Here is a 22,182-nt window from a genome sequence, read left to right as displayed (position 1 = left end):
TGTAAAAAGCTGCTGAGCACGGAAGAATCATTTTGTTACGCTGGTATCAACTACATCGGTCACTGTAATTAAGGTAATTCGTTTCTTGGCTCACTGCAAGTTGTCTCCAAAGTCTAAACAAGTTATTTAAACAATGACGCTAAGCATATCTGACAGCTTTGAATTCGTTCTCATTGAATCATTTTCAAGATCATGTGAGACTGAAGACTAGAGAAATGATGCTGAAAATTCAGCTTTGCATCACAGGAATATATTACATTTTAAAATATATTCAGAAAACAATCATTTTAATTGTAATAATATTTCACAAAATTACTGTTTTTGTCCATAAAAATGTAATTAAAAGTCAGCAAAAGTAGATTTTGTAGCTGAAATAATAAAACCATTTAATTAGACATTGGTGCTGACCAACTTACAGCCTCATTGTGTATTTTTAGGGTCTTCTCACAATGCACAATTGCTTTCCTGTCACTGCGCAGCTTGTGATTGGCTCACAGGGTAGCCATTAACAACTCTATCATACTCTGTTTAACACAAGAGCTCTCTGGGGGTGAAAGCACCTCCAGATGACAGTCAAAAGTATTAGTGTCTAAACACTGAGCGAGAGATAACAGTATATAGCAGTAAACATGATGTCAGGAACGACAGGCCTGTGCGAACGGCAGCATGTCAGATCAGTGGGCCGAGACTGAGAGAAACATTTAAAAGAGATCGAAATAGAGAGTGAGATGTTTACAGACAGGTAAGCTAATGAAGGTCAGAGGTGGCTATCTGTTAGAGCTCCATCTCATTTCCATTGTAGCGCGTGTTCGCGTGAATCAGATGTGAGGCTGTCTTGTGGAGCAGCAATTGTGTTTGGTGAATGGATGCAGTGCTCTAGGGACGAGACGCTGTGTACGGTCACGTCTCCTTTCTGACAAGCAGGCCAGATCGTTAGTTCTGCTGATCTGATGTTGCTGTCACTAAAACACACACAGGCAAACAAACGGATTCTAATATCCACTTTTAAAGAAATCAATGAATCATCTTGATCAAACTTGAGGCTGATTCACGTATTCAAGTTTTTGGACACTTAAAAATGTCTGAATGTCATTGCATTATATAACTTACTGAAGTAAGGCCATTATTTATTAGCTCTATTGGAGAGATTCTTATAAATGGGATGATGAATTTCCACCTGTTTACAGTAAACTTTACTGCCCTCTACTGGACAGAAAGCATATCACTGCATTCTAGTGTCTTTCCCCCACACGTTTACAGTGAAAGTAAAGAGATGACAGAAAATGATGGGAAAAACAGGGGGTGACAAGCCAGATTCGAACGTATAAGTTTAATATGAGAACCCCAGCTCAATGTGTCCAGTGTTGGGTGTAACTAATTACTAAGTAATTAGTTACTGGATTTTAAGTACTTTAAAGGTGCTCTATGTAGTATTTTTGCAGTAAAATATCCAAAAACCACCAGGCCAGTGTTATATATTTTGTTCAGTTGAGTACTTACAACATCCCAAATGTTTCCAACTATTTGTAAATTGTCCCATCATAATAAAAGTCCCGGTGCGAGGTGAGGCAGGTAACAATCGCTCCAGCGCCCGTGCTCAGCTCCAACACTCGGTCCTGCTCTGCTTCACACTACAGTAACGTTAATAACCGCATCCATGAAAATTATTTCTGCCCGTGTCCTATTTTCCACCGGCTGTGAGGTGAAGACCACATGTCCCAAGATACTGCGCTCAAATGTGGCGTCATCAAACTACTTTGTTTAGAATAAGCGCCCTCCAGTGGACAGAAAGTTGCATAGGTGCAAAGTTGCACCTTTAACCTTGAAACAGTAAAGTAAGGGATTACTCTTATTTTTTGTGTAATTTAATTACAGTTACTTCATAAGTAATTCATCTAAATACTGTGTATAGACTGTAAAACAATTATTTATATATATATATATATATATATATATATATATATAAAATATACATACATACATACATACATACATATATATATATATATATATATATATATATATATATATATATATATATATATATATATATATATATATATATATATATATAATACAATAGTGGAATTAACATAAAAATGTAAAGTCTAGAAAAAAAATTCATGTTTTTAATCGATCCTTCTTACATACGGATTTTTCATTAAAAGAGCCATTTCATGTATATCGCTTAACTCAAGGTTGATATAGGATTTGGAACGTAATTAGTAATAAGTCACTAAATACTTTTTGAAGAGAAGTAATCTGTACAGTAATCTAATTACACTATTGAAGATGTAATTAGTAACTAGTAATTCATTACTTTTTTAGAGTAACTTACCTAACACTGAATGTGTCTGCAGCATTAACTGTTAAAACGGCAAGCAGTCTGCTAGCAAACACTATGAAAGAATCAGTAACAATGAGATTTGTACATTGCTTGCCCTTACAAAATAATTTGCAGCTAAAGTTTTGGGTGGTTACCAGGGTGTTGCTATGTGGCTGCTAGGGGGTTCTGGGCGGATACTTTCTGACCCAAATCAAGTCTACATATTAAAAAAACATATCACTAGCTACCGTTAACTATTATGTTTGGTTAAAAGATTTAAAAAGGAGAAAAAAAAGTTAATACATGGTCTTATATAAAACTTGAAACCATTACGACTGGCTTGCATTATATATGAAAATGCCTTGAGATAGCAATAACTCTAGACTGCTGAGAAATGTAATGCCGTTGAACATTTTTATAGTAAATGATAAAAGATAACATTAACTTTGACAGCCCAAAACTTAAAATAAAAACAGGAAAGTAACAATGATAGGGTAAACTACACGTAAAAAAACATATTAATAATAGTGCTGTCAAATCCATTAATCGTGATTAATCACATTCAAAATAAAAGTTTGTGGTTACACACACACACATATATATATATATATATATACATACAGTCCCTGACAAAAGTCTTGTCGCTTATCTATTTTCTAGAAATACCTGATATTAACCTGACTTTTAATTAATTAATTGGTGTTAGAAATAGCTCATATGAAAAGCAAAAACCCTCCCAAATGATGTTTAATGCACTGAAATAAATAATTTTCACAGAAAAAAATATTTATCATTTAATCAAGACAGAAAGGTCAAATTATGGCAAGACAAAAGTTTTGTCGCCTTTACAGAAATTGAACAAATGTACTGCAAATACAAAAATATGTCAGCAAATTAAGTTGTGGTGCTGTGAGATCCAAATGTAATATCTTGTATGACTTCCATGAGCTTGAAGGACTGCATCCATGCGGTTTGGCAAGGATTCATACAATTTATTGATGAAGTCATCAGGAATAGCTAAGAAAGCAGTCTTGCATGCCTCCAAGAGTGCATCGATATTCTTTGGTTTCGTCTTCCATGCGTCCTCTTTCATCCTACCCCACATATGCTCAATGATGTTCATGTCTGGTGACTGGGCTGGCCAATCCTGGAGCATCTTGATCTTCTTCGCCTTGAGGAACTTTGATGTGGAGATGGAAGTATGCGATGGAGCACCGTCCTGCTGCAGAATTTGGCCTCTTCTATGGTTGGGCATATAAGAGGTAGCTACGATTTCTTGGTATTTTAGACTATTGATGTTGCCTTCCACCCTGCAGATCTCTCGCACACCCCCATACTGGATGTAACCCCAGACCATGATTTTTCCGCCACCAAACTTCACTGTTTTCTGGGTGAATCTCGGATCCATTCTGGCTCCAGTAGGTCTCCTGCAATATTTGCGGCGACTGTGGTGTAATTCAACAGAAGATTCATCTGAAAATCCACCTTCTGCCACTTTTCCTGCATCCATCCTTTTAGCAGGCTGTGGGCCTTGGCAAATGCCACACGGTTTTTCAATTGTCTTTTGTTTAGTGCTGGCTTCTGGGCACTGATTCGACCATGGAGGCCATTTCGAGACAGAATCCGAAAAACTGTTTTGGTTGACACAGGGACTTCAGGTGACCAGGTCTCGTGGAGCTCTGCTGCAGTGGAAAATGGGCTGGCCTTGGATTTTCGAGCCAACAAACGGTCCTCTCGAGCAGTTGTCTTGCGGGGTCTGCCTGATCTGGGCTTGTCAAAAACGTCTCCAGTCTCTTCAAATCTTTTTTTTAATCCTCTGTACTTGACGCTGAGACACATTGAAGGTGTCTGCCACATCAGCAGTGGATCTGGTCTTCAGCCTCTTGATAATCAAAACTTTAGTCTCAGGGTGAATCTTAGGCATGTTTGCAGAGGTCTAGTTGCAGTTGATGTGAAGGTCTAGTGTACTGGGGTTCTTTTTATACACACTTAAGACCTAATTGATCCATTATTAGTCACAGGTGAAGCTCATATGACAAGGTGACAACACTTATGTCTTTGCAAAAATTGACTCAATGGGCTTTACCAAGCTGTGAATATTAGAATACTTTTTGAAAGTTTAGTTTTTCACTGAAACATTATCACAAAAGCTGGTGGGATTAAAATGAGCCATTTCTTGTAAAAATATCTTGATTCGAAATATATTTCAGCGGCACTTTAGGTCAATTTGTACACAAGCGACATATATAAATATATAAATAAAATGTGTGTGTATTGTGCATAATTATTATGTATATTTGAATACACACACATAGATGTATATATTTATGCAAATATTTATATATTTATATATAATATAAATAACATTAAGCATATATACAGTATATAAATGCAAATATTTCTTAAGTATATACATGAATGAGTGTGTATTTAAATGTACATGTTAATTATAAACACTACACACATATATATTATGTCTGTTGCAAACTATCCTTATCTCCAAGAAAAGTAATAACACACCTCTCCCTCAACAAGCCATATGATTTGAGGTTTCATTCTTGTCTCTAGCACAAAGCAGATAGACGAGACTGAAAAAAGGTCACATGCACCACACCTTAATTCCATACAAGAAAACCTACTATGCTAACATGCTCAGCAGAGAGAGATATTAACCGGTTATCCACTCAAGAAATAGCCATAGCATGTTAGACAGAGCATTTGTTGACATCACACACACCACAGGCATTCAAACGTAAAGCTGGCCTAAACTACGCTTGTAAACAAAAATGTGTGAAACAAAGACAAGGTGACAACACGCCCTCATATCAGGGTGTGTCACCTCGGAAAACCTATCTACCAGGTCAAGCGAACACTCGAGCAGACAAAGCCAGAAGAAGCTAGCCAGGCCAAGCCCAAGCACTAATGGGAAATATTACCTCCTTAATCTCGCCTTTAAGTTTCTGCTGTTTCTGCTGTTTGACCTCCTCGGGGGATCGTCCCACCAAGCTGTCCCAAGCTAAACTCAGCACCTTAGAATCCTTCAGTAGACACATGAGCAATGGACACGTGAATATGAACAAGCCTGGACTTCAACACACGCTTACTTCAATGAATATTGTTCATTACATCAGGCTATGGAAATGCTATTTTGGGTTTATAATGGGATGCTGGTTAGATCCCTGCAAGCAGCGAGCCGTCAACAACCACGTTACACTGCCGTTTTTGTCACATTACATCGCACAAATAGCTTTACACTTGAGTAAATAGAAGATATATTCAAATGCCTTCACCTAGAATGCCATTTTAGTGAATCTCTTCTTTTGTGTAAATCATCCGGTACAAAAAAAAATATTCAAATGGTATTTTTATTGATGTTTTATTCATTTTTGCAGGAAACTGTTAAAGGGGGTCATATGATGCCATTTCAAAAGCTCATTATTTTGTTTATTGGGTACATAGAATAGGTTCACATGCTAAAATAAAAACTAAAAAAATAATGCTAAATGCTACAAAAAAAAAAAAAACATTATTTTTCACACACTAGGGGTGCACGTTATTGGAAAAAAATTACATTGCAATATTTTTTCCCCCAACGATATATATTGCGATATTGAGAGCCATCAATCCAGGCTAAAGTCAATAATTACCATTCCATGATATTAATAATTTCACTAATAAGCAAGCTGACCGAGGTGACCGTCTTAATGAGTGAGTCACTGAGTCGTTCATTCAAACAATTCATTCAAACGATTCGATTCAGTAACACACTTGTTGCTGTGAGAGGCGTTACGGGTCTGCTGTGAACGATTTTCACTGCTGATATAGAACAAAAACACTAAATATTGCATCTGAAATGTAAGTGACTAAGTGAATGTTAATTAGTTGTTTATGGAACCGTCATATGAAATCAGTGTCATTTTCAGTCGTGATGGTATTCAGGGTTGTAATTTCTCCTCGAGAGGCTGCACGAGCGTGAACAGCGCGACCTTATCATCATCAGTTCATTATATATTATTATCCACTATCGATCGCCACTTACACTAATGCACAATCATTCTTGTATCTTGGTGATTCGCTAGTTATTTTTTGTTTTTAATCAGGCTCTAGTCCATCAGGCAAGTAAAATTCTCTTTAATTGTCCCTTCAAAAAATCCACTTGTCCCGGACAAGCGTTAATGTCGAGCCCTGCTTTGTATTCGTCGTAAAGAGCTTTGTGGTGCCGTTTTAAGTGATCAGACAAATTGGTGGCGTTTTATTGTTTTGTGGCCACAACTTTCTGTCACTCCATGCAGTTACCTCTTTTTGGTCAACATCCTCCTTTTTATAACCGAAATAGTCCCAAAAAGATGATTTCTGTTACAAAACTGTTTTTTTGTTGTTGCGGCGGATCCTCTTCGTCGCGTATTTTAGCAGTGAATGTTTGGCCGTGAGCGGTGAGAAGGCACAGCGAACCAATCACTGTGCAGGCATGAGGAACATGCATGTCACTCCAGCAACAAACTCGTGTTTACTGTGTGCCTCCGTTCTCTTAAAGGGGTACTTCAGCGCTGGGAAGATGAATCTGTATTTAAACTGGGTCATCAATGCATAAGAAATGTGAAATTATTTTTGAATTTGGTGCCTTCTAGACTGAGAAAAGACAGAAAATGTATTTTTGTCCCATGGGGATGAAAGACTACAATTCCCAGAATGCTTCGCTGCCCTATGCCATTCCCCAACGCCACCAACTTGATTACAGTGACTGAGTTAGAGAAGACACTACAATTAAAAACTGAACGTGTCTGTTCAATATAATGAGTGAGTCACCGCGCGAGTCTCACAGCACTGAGCACTAACTGCAGGAGTGAGATAAATGAGCCGAATGAGCTCTCGTGATGAGAGCTGAGGTAATCGCGACTACACTCGCGGCGTACATTCACAACGTGAGTTCAGTCTGGCGCCTTTCAGTTCATGCCTTTACAAGCTTAACTTTCATAGAAATTAATTTGAGAAGTTAAAACTTACATTGCACACCATAGCTCCGTTTAAATGAGTGCCTGTAGCTGAGCTGAGCTGAGCTCTCCCTGCGTGCAAGCTGAGTGTAATCTCCCATCCCCCATGCGCGGTTTCAAAACATGCAGAAATGGCTCCCTCTGCTGGCTGTAGTCTTTGGCCAAACATTCCTCCTATGATGCAAAAATCGTCAATTTGCATCATAGAAGGAATTTTTCCAGAAATAAAATGCATAAATCTCTTGTCTCAGGGAGATATGAGGGGGGAAAGCACAATAATTTGAATATACTCCAGGGTTTCTACTGATACAAAGCCATATGCTAATCGCTGAAGTAACCCTTTACTACACCATGGGCTACTACCCTTCACATCGCGATGTCGATGTTAAAACACAATATCGTTCAGCCCTATCACACACTGTACATTATTGCAGCTCCTCTATTCCCAGTCTGTCTGAAACACACCGGATAAATCCAAAATCGCCCCCTAAACCCAATTCACTTTTCCCTAAGTTAGTCCACTAATATAGTTTACTTGAAGGAGTGAATGAAAACGAGTGCGTTAAGTCTATAGACTGTAAAAAAAATATGGACATAGTGTCTGTGATGTCACCCATAGGATTCTGAAGAGCAGTTTTGAAGCGTAAAGTAGAGACGAGCTGGCCGTTGCCATCTTGATAGCGCGTCATCGCGCATCACTCCCGGATAACAGAAAATGGGCAAAAAGGCGGGATGTGGGCCAGTGTTGGGAGTAACGCATTACAAAAGTAATACATTACAGTAACATTACTTTTTGCTGTAACGCAGTAGTGTTAGGCATTACTAATGAATTTCCAGTAATATTTTACTCTGTACATTTTCAGTAACGCTTGCATTAGAAGTAGCTTGATAGTAGATATTTGAGAAAGTAATATCTAGACTTTGATCAAGGTGATTAAGGCAGGTCTGGATCAGTGTTCAATAAAAAATTAAAAGCATCATATGACCCCTTTATATGCTGCTAATGATCACTAATTAACTTTAAATTGAACTAATTTTAATTTTGCAATAATAAATTGTATATTTAATAATAAAGTATTTTAAAAGATTGTGTCCTCTTAAAGGTCCCATTCTTCGCGTGTTTTCGAAGCTTTGATTATGTTTACAGTGTGAAATATAACATGAGTTCATGTTTCGCGTGTAAAAAAAAAACCCTGTATTTTTCACACAATTGACTTATCTGTATACCGCTTTGTCCTAAAAACGGCCTGATGATTTCCTTGTTCTATGAAGTCTCTCCTTCAAAAATACGTAACGAGTTCTGATTAGGCCAGCGCTTCCTGTGTTGTGATTGGACAGCAGCTTAGCACGTAGCCCGGAAAGGTCCCGCCTCTTAGGGTAGATACGCGCGCTCCATGTTATTGCAAAAATGTCTATATTGCCTTATCAATTTGAGTCGGAATCAGACCCGGAGAATATCGAAGAGGATCGATTACAACCTGCTCAGGAAAGACTTTTGCTGGATGTTTCAGAATGGTAAGCTGTCTATTCAGTGGTTTAAACTGATCATTACAAACACCAACAATCGATGGTGTCTGAATGAATTACTACACTTTTATATGCTAAGTTTTTCAGATTAGTTTCAATTACCATCTAACGTTAGTTAACAAAGCTAAACAGCGTTGCACTTTGTGTCATGAGTTACATAAACTGTTAAACGGACCGACTTAAATAATAAAATACACTTACTGGTTGTGGTCCATAAACAACAAAGAGGGAACTGCGTCATCTTTTAAGAATAATCTTTCTGCGAATCCGGCATTAAACTGATTGAGATTGAGGAAGCAGTCCTCAGCAAAATGTGCTGCACATAGTTTTAAATTGTGATTATAATTTTCCGGAACCGAGTTAACCATAAACTGTAGCCATTGATCTCTACGTACAGCGTCCGTGGGAAGGCCAAACAAAGGTGATTTGACTCCGGGATGAAAATAACAGCGTTTCAATGGTATGGCGACAAACACACTCTACAAAAACAACGCTTCCTATTCTCGACCTGCGAGAGCAAAAGGACCACGCCCCCGAATTTGCGTGTTCTCGTGGGCGGAGGGTTCGTCAACAAACGGTTTTAGTTGCGTCATTAAAGCAGGAAGTGCAGGGGTGTAGTCCAAACCGGCCGTTCGCTGTAGGCTTTGAAAGGGAACTTCTGTTAAATAAAATATCTCGCTTGGCATTGAACTTTGAGCTTTATAATTTTACAGGTATTATTTATGCTCTAACAGCAACATTTCACACTAACTAAAGTTTGAAAGATGGAATCGCAAAGAATGGGACCTTTAAATGGCTTAAAAGTACATTGAATTATGTAATAATAAAATAAAATTAATAAAATTGAGTTTAAATGTATTGTTTCACCTTGCTTTCTAAAGGCTGATTGGTAATCATGAGATTAAAGAAAATTATTTATTAGTGCTCTCTTCAGGTTTGCACATTTAAAAACCTCTAATGAAATATTTAAATTAAACAAATTAAATTTGTAAAGTATATAAGTTGTCCATGTAATATTTCATCACAGAATAGAATAGGTCTTTATACATTTAAATATATAGCGATCTATATTTTAGGAAGGGGGCCCTCGGGGGTCCGTGCATCAAAAAAAGAATTCAAATTTCCCAAAACTGCTCACTATGTATTGTTTAGTAGTTACATTTGGATCACATTTTACACGATGATCCAAAGCTGAATGTGGACACATGCATATTTGCATTAGGAGCATATTCAAATACATCATGGTTTATCGTTTTCTACCAGCTGTGAGTGAGTAAATCTGGAGCATGGGTTTGGTTTGAAAAAAAAAAAAAGAGCATCGGGGATACCTTTTCATTTTGGAAATGGCCTTTTGTAGTAAGCATCAGGAGTCAGCAGGGACCACGCTCAATCAAATCACATAATTAAACCGACAAGAGTGCAGAGATGCTGCTAAGCTTCTTTAGACACCATCGGTTCTTTGTCCAGTAATGCCCTTTCAGAGCGTTCAAGCGTCCTGCCCCTGATATTTGACGGAATTGACAAAAATAAACTCAACAAGCCAAAGAGACTTAAATATGGCAATATGAGTAATATTTAAAAGCGTCCAATTTCAAGAGCAGTCTGGCTTGAAGCTGTCCTAAGATATTTATATAATCTCTCCAAATTCCTTTTACAGCTCAAAAAGGAGTGCTGTCTAATGAACGGCTAGAGCTTGGTTTTATTAAAAATAATCTCTGTGAATTTTCAAAGGAGCGCCGGACGGATTACGTGGAGAATAGAAAGAGTCAATAATAGACATACCGCATCCCTGTCGGCCTTCTTCATGGCAAGAGCTTCAGTCTTCGCTTCGAAATCCGCCTGGATGTTGTCTCGCCTCCTTAGTACCGCCTGAAAACCCATGATCGATACTCATGAAGTAGGAAAATTGTGATCAATATATTTTAATGAAATTTAAAGCTGGATATAATATGTAATAAGCCTCTGAAAAAACAATGCCGGCTGTATTGATCTTAGCTTTGCATCATGGTAGATGTCAATATCATATCAATTCAAACATGATTTTTTTACTAGGAAAACAAGCAGGTCATTTGCCTCAAATAACAGAAAATAACAGAACATTTTATTTAACCAAAACAAATGAATAACATTCTACACTTAAAGGGATAGTTCACCCAAAAATGAAAGTTCTGTCATCATTTACTCACACTCAAGTTCTGTGGAAGTCAATGGGGCCGAGATCTGATTGGTTACAAACATTCTTCCAAATATCTTCCGTTGTGTTCAGCAGAACAACTTCGGGATGAGTTGATGATGTCGGAATTACATTTTTTGGGGTGAATTATCCCTTTAAAGCGAAATTCCTGTTAATTCTGTTCCAATTTACTCATCCTCATATATTTAGAAAAATGATTCAACCGTTTTTATCAATACAGACACTACTATTCAAAAGTTTGGGGTCTATGATTTTTTTTATGTTTTTGAAAAAAAGACTCCTTTGCTCACCAAGGCAGCATTTATTTGTTCCCCAACTCAGTAAAATTTGACCAAAAACGGTACTAATTTATAAAATATTTATACAATTTAAAACAACTGTTCTCTATTTAAATATATATTAAAACATAATTTATTTCTGTAATGGAAACCAGATTCAGCATCATTACTGACATCTTCAGTGTCACACGATCCTTCAGAAATCATTCTAATATACTGATTTGCTGCTCAAGAAACATTTATTATTATCATCAGTGTTGAAATTCTTTGAGCTGCTTAATATTTGGGTGAAAACACAAAAAAATAAAAAGTGTTAATTTTAAAAGTGTTAATTTCTTATTTTTTCAACTTTTTAAATCTTGTAGAAAAAGTCATAGAGATTTGGAACGACATGAGGATGAGTAAATTATGACCAACTTTTCATTTGGGGGTGAACTGTCCCTTTAAGAAATAGAAAACAGGATAATCTTGTCAGTTGGTCTACCTTGAGCGTGTCGGTGCAGAGGACGTACTCATGAAGGGCTGGAATCAGGTGATCATTGGCCTGTTTAACCTGCTCCTCTGTCTCCTTGCAGCAACTGTCCAGACAGCTCGCCATGCTCCTCAAGGGCTCGGCCAGCTCCTCCTCAGATTGTGACCACAGCGTGTATATCGGCCCACACTCCTTCAGCTCCTCTAGGTGCTCTGTAACAACAGCAGCAGCCAGTTTATGCAGCATTCCCATCATTCTATAGCAGCTAAAGCCCTTCTGAATACTTTTGTCAGTCTATTAACTAAGACGAAATGAGGCCGGACATGTGAGATGAGACTAGGTGGGGAAGAGAAGTCATGGAAAAGAGTGTGAACAGGGTAAAAGTCCAACCTTTCTGCTCTCTGATGATTCTTTGAGTAACTTTATCGAGCGAGCTGATCTTCTGACTGAAGGCCTCCACGTACTCGTGCATGTCAGTGAACTCCTCAGGCCGGTTTCTGACCCCTCTGACTGAAGCAGCGACAGCTTTCACCGTCTCCCCCATCCGGCTCAGAAAACCTGGACCCTGCTTCTTATGAGACGTCAGCTCCTGCATAGAGGATCAGAGGAACAGTGTATGATGCCAGTTGACAACAGCAAAATAGCCTCCAGTAAAAGCCTCTAATGACTGAAAATGTGGTCAACAGCCTGCAAAGAGTCAAATATCCATAACAGCAAAACTTCCTTTATTATGACCAAAATGAGTTGATGACGTCTATATAAAGTACTTATCTTAGAGGTCACTCAGCCAGGCCTAAACAGACACTGTCACATTATCTCCATGCATTCAACAGAATCAAAACTGAGATTACATAAAGTGAACACACAGAAGGTCATTGATTATCAGGGTAAGGTAGAGTGTGGGAATGTGTGTGTGTGTGTGTGTGTGTGTGTGTGTGTGTGTGTGGTAGGCAGGCTTAAATAGTAAATAGTCTCTATATGGTTGCTAGGATATTCTGGGTGGTTGCTAGGTGATCACTTGTAGGGTCAAAAAAGCCCCAAGTATTTTGATATGGTCTCTAGACATAGTTTAAGATGAGTTATGCACCAAAGTTTAATACTTAAATACTTCAACTTTAATACTCCTATTGTACCTTTAAGTATTACTAAAAAAATAAATAAAACCAGATTAACCTTATTATATATGTATATTAATAATACTAATTACAAATAATTTTTTTTATAAATAAATGCATAACTAAACGTTTAAATAAATAAAATATAACTAAATAAATGTAAATTTAAAAGATAATGAATACATATAAAATAAGGGTATAAATAATAATGTATAACTAGTTGTATAAAACATATAATAAATATATTGATTAAAATAAACTACATAATAATACAATTAATTAATACATATACAAATGTATAAATTATGTAAAATGTTAAAAAATATAAATAGATAAATAACTGAATATAAATGAATGAATAACAGATAAATAACTGCCAAAAATAGACGACAGACAGACAGATAGACAGATAGATAGACAGATAGATAGACAGATAGATAGATAGATAGATAGATAGATAGATAGATAGATAGATAGATAGATAGATAGATAGATAGATAGATAGATAGATAGATAGATAGATAGATAGATAGATAGATAGATAGATAGATAGATAGATAGATAGATAGATAGATAGATAAAGTCTTACCCCAGATTCTGCTGTGAGGAAGATCTTAAAATCCTCACTGCTGGAGAAAATTGGATGTTCTGCTATTCTGTTCAGAAACCTGTGCAGCGCCTTCTTCCTCGTCTCAATGAAATCTTCATTAAACCTCTCCACCATTCCTTTCATCACAAACTTCTCCGGCAGTGGCTGATGAGACACAATCAATTCCTTGTTAGGACACGCAGGACAATATCTTTATTTATTTGAGTTATTTTGGCAGGGCAGTGAAATGATGTCTTAAAGGCATTAGAAGTTCCTCCACTACAATATAATAGAATATATATAGAAATGCCCCATAGACTTCAATACTGTATTCATTCTTCCAAACTGTTTAACAAGCAAGAGACTCGCACACTTCACCCACATGAACAATGAGCGTGGGATGAGCCTCTTCCAGGCGTCCCTTTAACCACAGGAAGTCTTGGTATCGCCTTCGCACCTCAAACTCACTCGCGTCAAACTCGCTCCTTGTGGTCTGATGTGAGGGGAAAAATTGAGAGAATTATTCACAGAACCTGACTTAGTGAATTTGTGCCCAGATCCGCCGTACCTTGGTCATGACACGGTAGGTTACATATGTCTCAATAGCCGTCACGTGACTCTCTGGGTTATCGACTGTGACAAAAATATCTTTGGTGTCAGCGTCTTCCTCTTCTTCCTCAAACTTGTACTGGTTGATCATTGAAGCAGGGGAGGTCTGCATGGAGGGATTGAAAGAGCTCCCCTCTGTGAGAGTCGTATCCTACACAAAATACAAGACGTCCAGCAGGACACGTGAGGGACCAACAGCACGAATGTTTAGACATCAAGCAAACAACAAGTGCTATGCACTAATTGGATGTGGACTGGCTGGCTTATTAAACAAAACTGTAAAAGTACCAGTGAATTACTATTATATACTTTAAAATAGCAATATACCCTGGTATTCTTTGAAATACCTTGAAGGACTATTTAAAACAAAAAACTATACATATACACCACCATTTAAAAGTTTACAATTAAGATTTGTAATGTTTTTAAAACAAGTCTATCATGCTCACCAATGCTGCCTTTATTTGATCAGTAAAAAATAGAAATATTGTGAAATATGATTGCAATTAAAACAAATAGAGCTGCAAGCAGCGATCAAGGGGCCAACCACAGCAGAGGCGGAATGAGGATCTAAAAATCAAGGGAGCGAGCATCAGACCAACTAAAAAATGAGTAAAGACATTCGGAGAGAAAATGGTTGTTTTAAGCAAAATGGTTGAAAGCTCACACTTTTAATGTGACATGCTTGCTTAGTACAAATTAATATGTTGTTGTCAGTGTTGGGTGACACATTTTTATAATATTTTTTTTGGGTGCGATTTTCAGTCAAATTGTTCAGAAGTTATAGCAATGTTATTTTTATATTTCGTGATCACTAGGAGGTACTGTGTCAAAACTCATAACAAACACAAACTTTGGGCAGAATACGCTCAAGCATTGCAGAGATAAAGCCTCACATACATTTTGTCCTGTTTTTCATAGAATTTGTTTTCACGTTAAACAAGAACGGTTTGAAGAATTGACTTGAATTCCATGCGTTTTTGACAGAAAGCTCTAAGGATGATCAGACTCGATTTTCATGGAATTCATGGAATTGTCTAGAGGGAGTTCGAAAAACTAGGTTTTTTTTTAAATTCCAAATGGCTTGTATATATATAATGCGAAAATGACATTTTTTCATTATAATTATAATCAAATCGTTTTGAGCCAAGGAATCAGAAAAATACATTCATTCACTTATAGATTCTATCCCTAATGGTTCAAAAGTTATTCGCAAAAACTTGAGTGAAAATTGGGCAGTTGGTGTTGGGACTGAGTTAGAGACTTAATGTTCAGACTGTCCTTGATCAGTGTGACAAAACTTATGGGCTTATAGACTGAAGAAGAAGAAGAAGAAGAAGAAGAAGAAGAAGAAGAAGAAGAAGAAGAAGAAGAAGAAGAAGAAGAAGAAGAAGAAGAAGAAGAAGAAGAAGAAGAAGAAGAAGGGGAAAATGAAGAGGAACAACACCAATGGAAACAATAGGTGCCTACAAGTTCAAGTAAACCTTCAACATATGAGGAAGTTATTTTAATTTAAATAGATTAAATATAAGGGAAGAAAAAAAAAACTTGGTTAAATGGTTACTTCAGCGATTAACATATGCCTTTGTATCAGTAGAAACCCTGGAGAATATTCAAATGATCGTGCCCCCCCCCTCTTATATCCCCCTGAGACGAGAGATTTATGCATTTTATTTCTGGAAAAATTCCTCTCGTGACGCAAATTGACGATATTTGCGTCACGAGAGGAATGTTTGCCCAGAGGCTAAAGACTACAGCCAGCAGAGGGAGCCATTTCCGCATGTTTTCAACTCGTGCATGGGGAATGGAGATCACACTTACAGCACAGCTCAGCTACAGGCATTAATTTAAACGGATGCTAAGCAATGTAAGTGTTTTAACTTCTCAAATTAATTTCTATGAAAGTTAAGCTTCCAAAGGCATGAACTGAAAACGCGTTGTGAATGTATGCCGCGAATGTGGTCGCGATTAGCCTACCTCAGCTCTCATCACGAGAGCTCATCAAGTCATTTATGACGTTAAATGTAATCTGACTCCTAATCTGAGTCAGCTGTGAAACTCACGCGGCAACTCGATTGTTATATTGAACAGACACGATCAGTATTTAATTGTAGGAACTCAGTCACTGTAATCCAGTAGCGGTGGCTTTGGGAATGGCCTCACAGGGCAGCGAAGCATTCTGGGAATTGTAGTCTTTCATCCCCATGAGACAAAAATACATTTTCTGTCTTTTCTCAGTCTAGAAAGCACCAAATTCAAAAATAATTTCACATTTCTACTACATTAATGACCCAGTTTAAATACAGATTCATCTTCCCAGCGCTGAAGTACCCCTTTAAGGTATTTATCTGACTTTTTTTTTTTTTTTTTTGCAAACCACAGCTACATGTTAAACAAAATGCAAAGAAAAACAAAGAGCTCACAGGAAAAAGCAATCATTGACCACAACATATTCAGTTATTTGTTCTTGTTATCATGGTCATATTTTTTTGTATGACAGCCCAAAATGTCTGCACAACTTGGCATGTTTCACTGCGTTATCACAAAGAAAACAATCGACTCCAAGCACAACTAAGCAATATACCTATAAAATCTTTAACCAATATTTATTAATATTTGATTAAGAGGTGAAGATGTCAATTCCCCTAGACCGAATCACTTTTGGCCCCTACTGTTAAAAAAAAATTATTAATTTATGTGCTGAATCTTCAGCATGATTACGTCAGTCTTCAGTCACATGACTCTTCAGAAATCATTCCAATATGCTGATTTGCTGCTCTAGAAACATTTATTATTATCAATTTTGTGTTGGTCTTTAAATAATAGTTACATTTACATTTAGACTTACAAACATTAAAAACTAACATAAAAATAGCTCTTGTGAATTTGTTTCCAAAAAATATATATATTAATCATTTTATATATATATAGGCTAATGTATTTAATGTACATAAAAAGGCACAATAAATGACTCAATCATTGTTACTTAACCACAGAACCCAATATGATGCTGTTTTAAGAGTGTATAATTAGATACGCATATATATCTAATATTATATCAGAATGGACATAATATTGTTTTTAACCTGCTTTGTGAGCTTTTTTTGTGATTTGATCACAGTGAGAGACAAAACACTGATGCATGCAAATCCCTCTCGTTTATCCACAACTGCTGGGAATGAAGGCTGTGTGCCTGTTTCCTGTCATAACAAACTGGCCCATAGTCAGCACAAACTGCACTTCTGCTTTACACTACAAACACCACACCTCCATTCACTGCTGGTACTAACTACAACACAACCCACAAAACTCCAAATTAAAGTTCATCAAGAACTTTAATTGTCAAACTTTGATGTTGGACTGACAAAGTTGTGTCAGAAAATTTAAAACAGTATAAAGATTACACAGACATTAAAAATAGTGTGCAAGCAAATGTTTGCTGAAGTTGTCTGAGTGGTTGTTAGGGCATTGCTAAGGTGTTCTAACTGCTTTCTGGGTGTTGCTGGGGCATTCTAACAGCTTGCTGTGTGTTGCTAGGGTGTTTTAACTGTTTGCTGGGTGTTGCTAAGGTGTTCTAATTGCTTGCTGGGAATTGTGCAGTTCTGACTTGTTTGCTAGAGATTTTTAGACTGTCCACATACAGACAGACAGACAGACAGACTCCTGGCAGTCAAATAACTTTAGATTATAGACAGCGACAGTTAAACACACAGTCTGTAACTGTACAGAACGATGAGTTTCGGCTATTTAAAAACGAATAATCTGGCATCAAATTAAATAGTAAAAACTCCGATGTTTTTTTCCGGAAAAAAACATGCCATGACAGCGCCTGATCGCTGACCTTTGAAACTTCAGATCACAGCAAAACACCCAGATTTCTGTGAGAAATCTTCAGAGATTTCTACGTGCTTTATGATGTAGAACCAAACGATTTTAACTCTAGTTATGAGTTTATTTTACAGGACTGGCTGATCTTACAGTCTGCGATCGATCTCCGTTTAAACCAGTTGATTATAAATTACCTTACTGAAAACTTCCAAGTCATCGTCTTCATCTAGGTCTAATATTTGTCCGCTGATATCTGTCGGAATCGCAACCGAAGAAATGCCCGATGGCGCGGCGTTGTCGACGACAGGTCCACTCATCGTTGCTCAAATCACTACTTTGCTACAAGTTTTCTGGACTTCATCAGTTTTTCCGCACAGCTCTCATAAAGCTCAGCCGAAGCGGCTCGGTCTCCACTGCGCAGAATCGGAAACCGCGAGTGGAGGAAGAGCCGAGTTGAGCGCCGCGAGACGCCCACGTGAAGGAGTATGTTTACTGTATTTTATTTGTTGTTTTTGGTGATTTTAGCCAACTGTAAATTCAGTGCTAAACCGTGAAATAATAGTGGTTTACATCAGATGGGTGTTTTTGAAGTTTGAAATGCAGCCTTATGTTATGTGGTTTGCATAATTCATAAAAGCACTTTTGGTATGAAACTCTATGATTATGGGTTTAAGAGGTCAGTTCGTAACCTAAGGTTACTACTATGTGTGTAAACTAACATTGAGGTCGATCTCATTTACAGTAAAAACTGTTTTTCACTTTATATGCCACAAAATATCTATACAATGATTATATAATACAAATATTAACTATTCAAAAATATGAATAGGCTATAATAATGATAAGAAATTATATCTAAGAGACACGATCAGCAAGTGTACATGTCTTTAAATATTAATTAATTGTTTTCGTTCAGTTTGGGGTTTGTCTGATTGTAAACTTAGTGTAAAACTGGCTCTGAATTCCTGCTGTGTATATTTACAACCAGCAGATGCCACTGTTGCTCAATTTAAAGGCATTTACAGTGGCAAATCTCATAATTAAGACTTCATATGACAGTGGCAATTACAAATCTATATAGCTATGCAAACACTCAAGTATTTTGCTGTGTGAGACTGCACTATGGGACAAAATCGGGCATATCTAATAAGAGACTTATTAGGAAATATCTAATTAGGGGCATGCCAGTCAGGCTATATTGAATTTAAGTACTTATCATGAGACCGCTCTTGTCATTAATATAAAATATTCTGCCACAGAATTCCTCATTAGTTGTCAGTTATTTCATTTATTTAATCAAATGAAGACCATCCCCTTGGATATAATGAATGTAGGACTTGATCTGTTTTCTTTGATTTTGGACTTCATCCATTATGCTATCATAAATTATAATGCTTTACGTTCCTGAATTGAGTTTATTATTATTATCATTTTACCTCCCTTTACATATTATATTACATTAATTTGGTATAAAGCTAAATCAAGAACTCTCCAATAACATGCATAAACATAATACTGTTTTGCGAAGCTGACACCCTTCTGCATAAGAACTCATTGAAGTTGCATAGATTGCATTATAAAGCATATGAAGTATTAGAATATCTGTAGAAAGGGCAGGCCATACGGTGTGACTGATCCAGGCAGCTGTAGCGCTAAGCACAGAAAAGGTCAGCCCCACCCCGATCACATTAGTGTACTGTCATTTTATATCATTTGCTTTCATAACTGATTTAAAGCTGAAGCTAGGACCCTTTTTTCTCATTTTGATGTGTGACGATCAAAGACTTTCATAACTGTGTCACAGTATCACACCGTATGATGCATGAGTTGCTGTGAAACAATCTTTATTTAGCCGCTGCAGCGAGCATATTCAATGCAAGCTGTTAATTAAAACTGTTTTTCATGTAAATGATAAATAGCCCGCTGGAAAGTCATTTGTTAGGCAGAATATAGGGAATGCGTTACATAACATGATTCAAAACTTGAGATATAAGCTCAGTAGATTAGATTCGGTGCAGACCACACCCATTCGGACTTAGTCATGGCTGTTTTAAATGCAGATATACTTTTACCTAGCAAAAGGATAATAACCATAGATAGTGTTTTGTGTGACTGTGTGTGAATGAACAACATCCTCCTGCTCTGATTTATGGCATGGTCCCAAATCCTTCCTCTACCAACCTCCATCAACGGCAGATAATAATTACATCAGCATTACCCCACAACAATGGCATACATAGATCAGCTCCTTTCAAATTGCATTTCCTTCCTGTTGGGCCCATTAGTGATGTCGACCAGACCATGTTTTTAAAAAAAAACATATTGCTGTTGTTTCTGAGTGCATTGGCTGGACTGTGCTGCAGAGAATTTCGACAGTTCTGTTAAAACCCCACTGGATGTCCCTCAGATGTAGAATAGGCTTGATTTGGGAGAACCGCTTGCTAATCTGCAGTGTGCCATAATAAACTGTGTTTTGGCAGGAGGAAAAAACCTTCACATAAAGCACACAAAACATCAAATAGAGAAGACTTGAGCCACCTGGAGCGAATGCAGAAGAAGACAATTAAAAATCAATTTACTGTCAAAAAGCTTTGCTTTCTAATTAAATCCGCACACAGCCGAGTCTCTCTTGTTGCTGGCTGATGCACAGTTGCAAAGCACACATTTATTTATTTATTACCCCCCAGACGAGTGCAATAGTTATTATCGCTTTTACAATATTCACTCTTTTTTTCCGACTCACTGTCTGAGACGCCGTGAATTCTGACGAGGACTATTATACCTTATTTCATATGGTTGTAATCAGGCTTCTAAATGCATTTTAAATGTGACTGCTGTTCGATAACTACCAGGTGTCCAATCCAACAACTGCGCTGTCATCATCGCTCTCATTAGCAACTTGTACATGTCGTAATAATGGCTATTCATTATAGGGCACTTCCTTTTTTTGTGGCCAAGCAGCTGGACACTACTTTGTCTTTTAATTCTTCTATTAAAATGCCTTTAGAAGGTTCAACTTCCTATCCAGGTCTCCATTAGAAAGATCTGCATGATTTCAAGAAGGCTTTAATGTGTCTTTGAGGATGGCAAATAAATGGAATGGAGTTAAATGGATTTATATTTTTTCCTAAATGCCGCCATTGAAGTCACCGCTCCAGATTTTTGCTAGTGAAGGTTTTGGAACTGTGTGCATTCTCGCACATTAGCCATTCAAAGTCATGCAGTTTCCCTGACATTTACGGTTCAAAAATGGGCAGAACCCATAATGGCCGTTAGCAGGTTGCGATCATCCTGTGCCAGCTGTGAAACTGGCATTGATATAAATGGCATTAGCATTTCTCTAGGTATTATAGAACTCTTTGGTGAGGATGTGGTGTTCTTGTCAGACTGTAAAAACATGATCCTAGCTGTGTAAGGAATGTCACAATTTAGGATCTCAGTTGTCATTAAAGGGTTAGTTCACCCAAAATTTTATTTATTTCATTAATGACTCACCCTAATGTTGTTCCACACCCGTAAGACCTTCGTTCATTGTCGGAACACTGTTTAAGATATTTTATATTTAGTCCGAGAGTGTATGCATACTATACTGTCCTAATAAAAACATCATCAAAGTAGTCCATATGTGACATCAGTGGGTTAATTAGAATCTCGAAGCATCGAAAATACATTTTGGTCCAAAAATAACAAAAACTACGACTTTATTCAGCATTGTCTTCTCTTCCGTGTTTGTTTTCAGTCCTCAAATAAAGATTTGAACGGTCATGAATCAGTGAATCGATTCATGATTCGGATCGCCAATGTCACGTGATTTCAGCAGTTTGACACGCGATCGAAATCATACGCTGATTCATAACCATTTGAATCTTTATTTGAGGATTGAAAACAAATGCGGAAGAGAAGACAATGCTGAATAAAGTCGTAGTTTTTGTTAATTTTGGACCAAAATGTATTTTCGATGCTTCAAGAGATGAACTACTTTGATGATGTTTTTATTCCCTTTCTGGACATGGACAATATAGTGTAAACACACTTGCATACGCTCTCGGACTAAATATAAAATATCTTAAACTGTGTCTGAAAATGAACGGAGGTCTTACGGGTGTGGAACGACATTAGGGTGAGTCATTAATTACATAAATTTCATTTTTGGGTGAACTTATTTTTGTTGACATCCTTTAATGTCATATGGAATGTGTAACCAGTTCTAGCAGGATTCAAACTGGGGTCTCCGGCATGGGAGGCAGGCTCAC

General features: G+C 37.2%; 1 protein-coding gene across 2 annotated transcripts in view; it reads right to left on the bottom strand.

Annotated features, from left to right (window-relative positions):
- snx7 (sorting nexin 7) overlaps window positions 1-18,357 on the bottom strand; it is a 36,593-nt gene extending 18,236 nt beyond the window's left edge. The window contains exons 1-8 of one of the 2 annotated variants that reach the window (XM_067435184.1): window positions 18,124-18,357; window positions 14,061-14,252; window positions 13,875-13,985; window positions 13,493-13,657; window positions 12,179-12,377; window positions 11,801-12,000; window positions 10,627-10,713; window positions 5,263-5,364 (exon numbers count right to left, since the gene is read on the bottom strand). In XM_067435184.1, coding sequence (XP_067291285.1) covers window positions 5,263-5,364; window positions 10,627-10,713; window positions 11,801-12,000; window positions 12,179-12,377; window positions 13,493-13,657; window positions 13,875-13,985; window positions 14,061-14,252; window positions 18,124-18,246 — 1,179 coding nt within the window. In that variant the 5' untranslated portion in view covers window positions 18,247-18,357. The remainder of the gene's footprint in view (window positions 1-5,262; window positions 5,365-10,626; window positions 10,714-11,800; window positions 12,001-12,178; window positions 12,378-13,492; window positions 13,658-13,874; window positions 13,986-14,060; window positions 14,253-18,123) is intronic. The other variant, XM_067435185.1, reaches the window with a different exon arrangement.
- Window positions 18,358-22,182: the final 3,825 nt, after the last annotated feature.

Source organism: Pseudorasbora parva, chromosome 24 (genome assembly GCF_024679245.1).
Source record: "Pseudorasbora parva isolate DD20220531a chromosome 24, ASM2467924v1, whole genome shotgun sequence".
NCBI classification, from domain to species: Eukaryota; Metazoa; Chordata; class Actinopteri; order Cypriniformes; family Gobionidae; genus Pseudorasbora; species Pseudorasbora parva.
The sequence above is the reverse complement of the archived record's forward strand: the minus strand, read 5'-3'. Positions and strand labels throughout refer to the sequence as shown.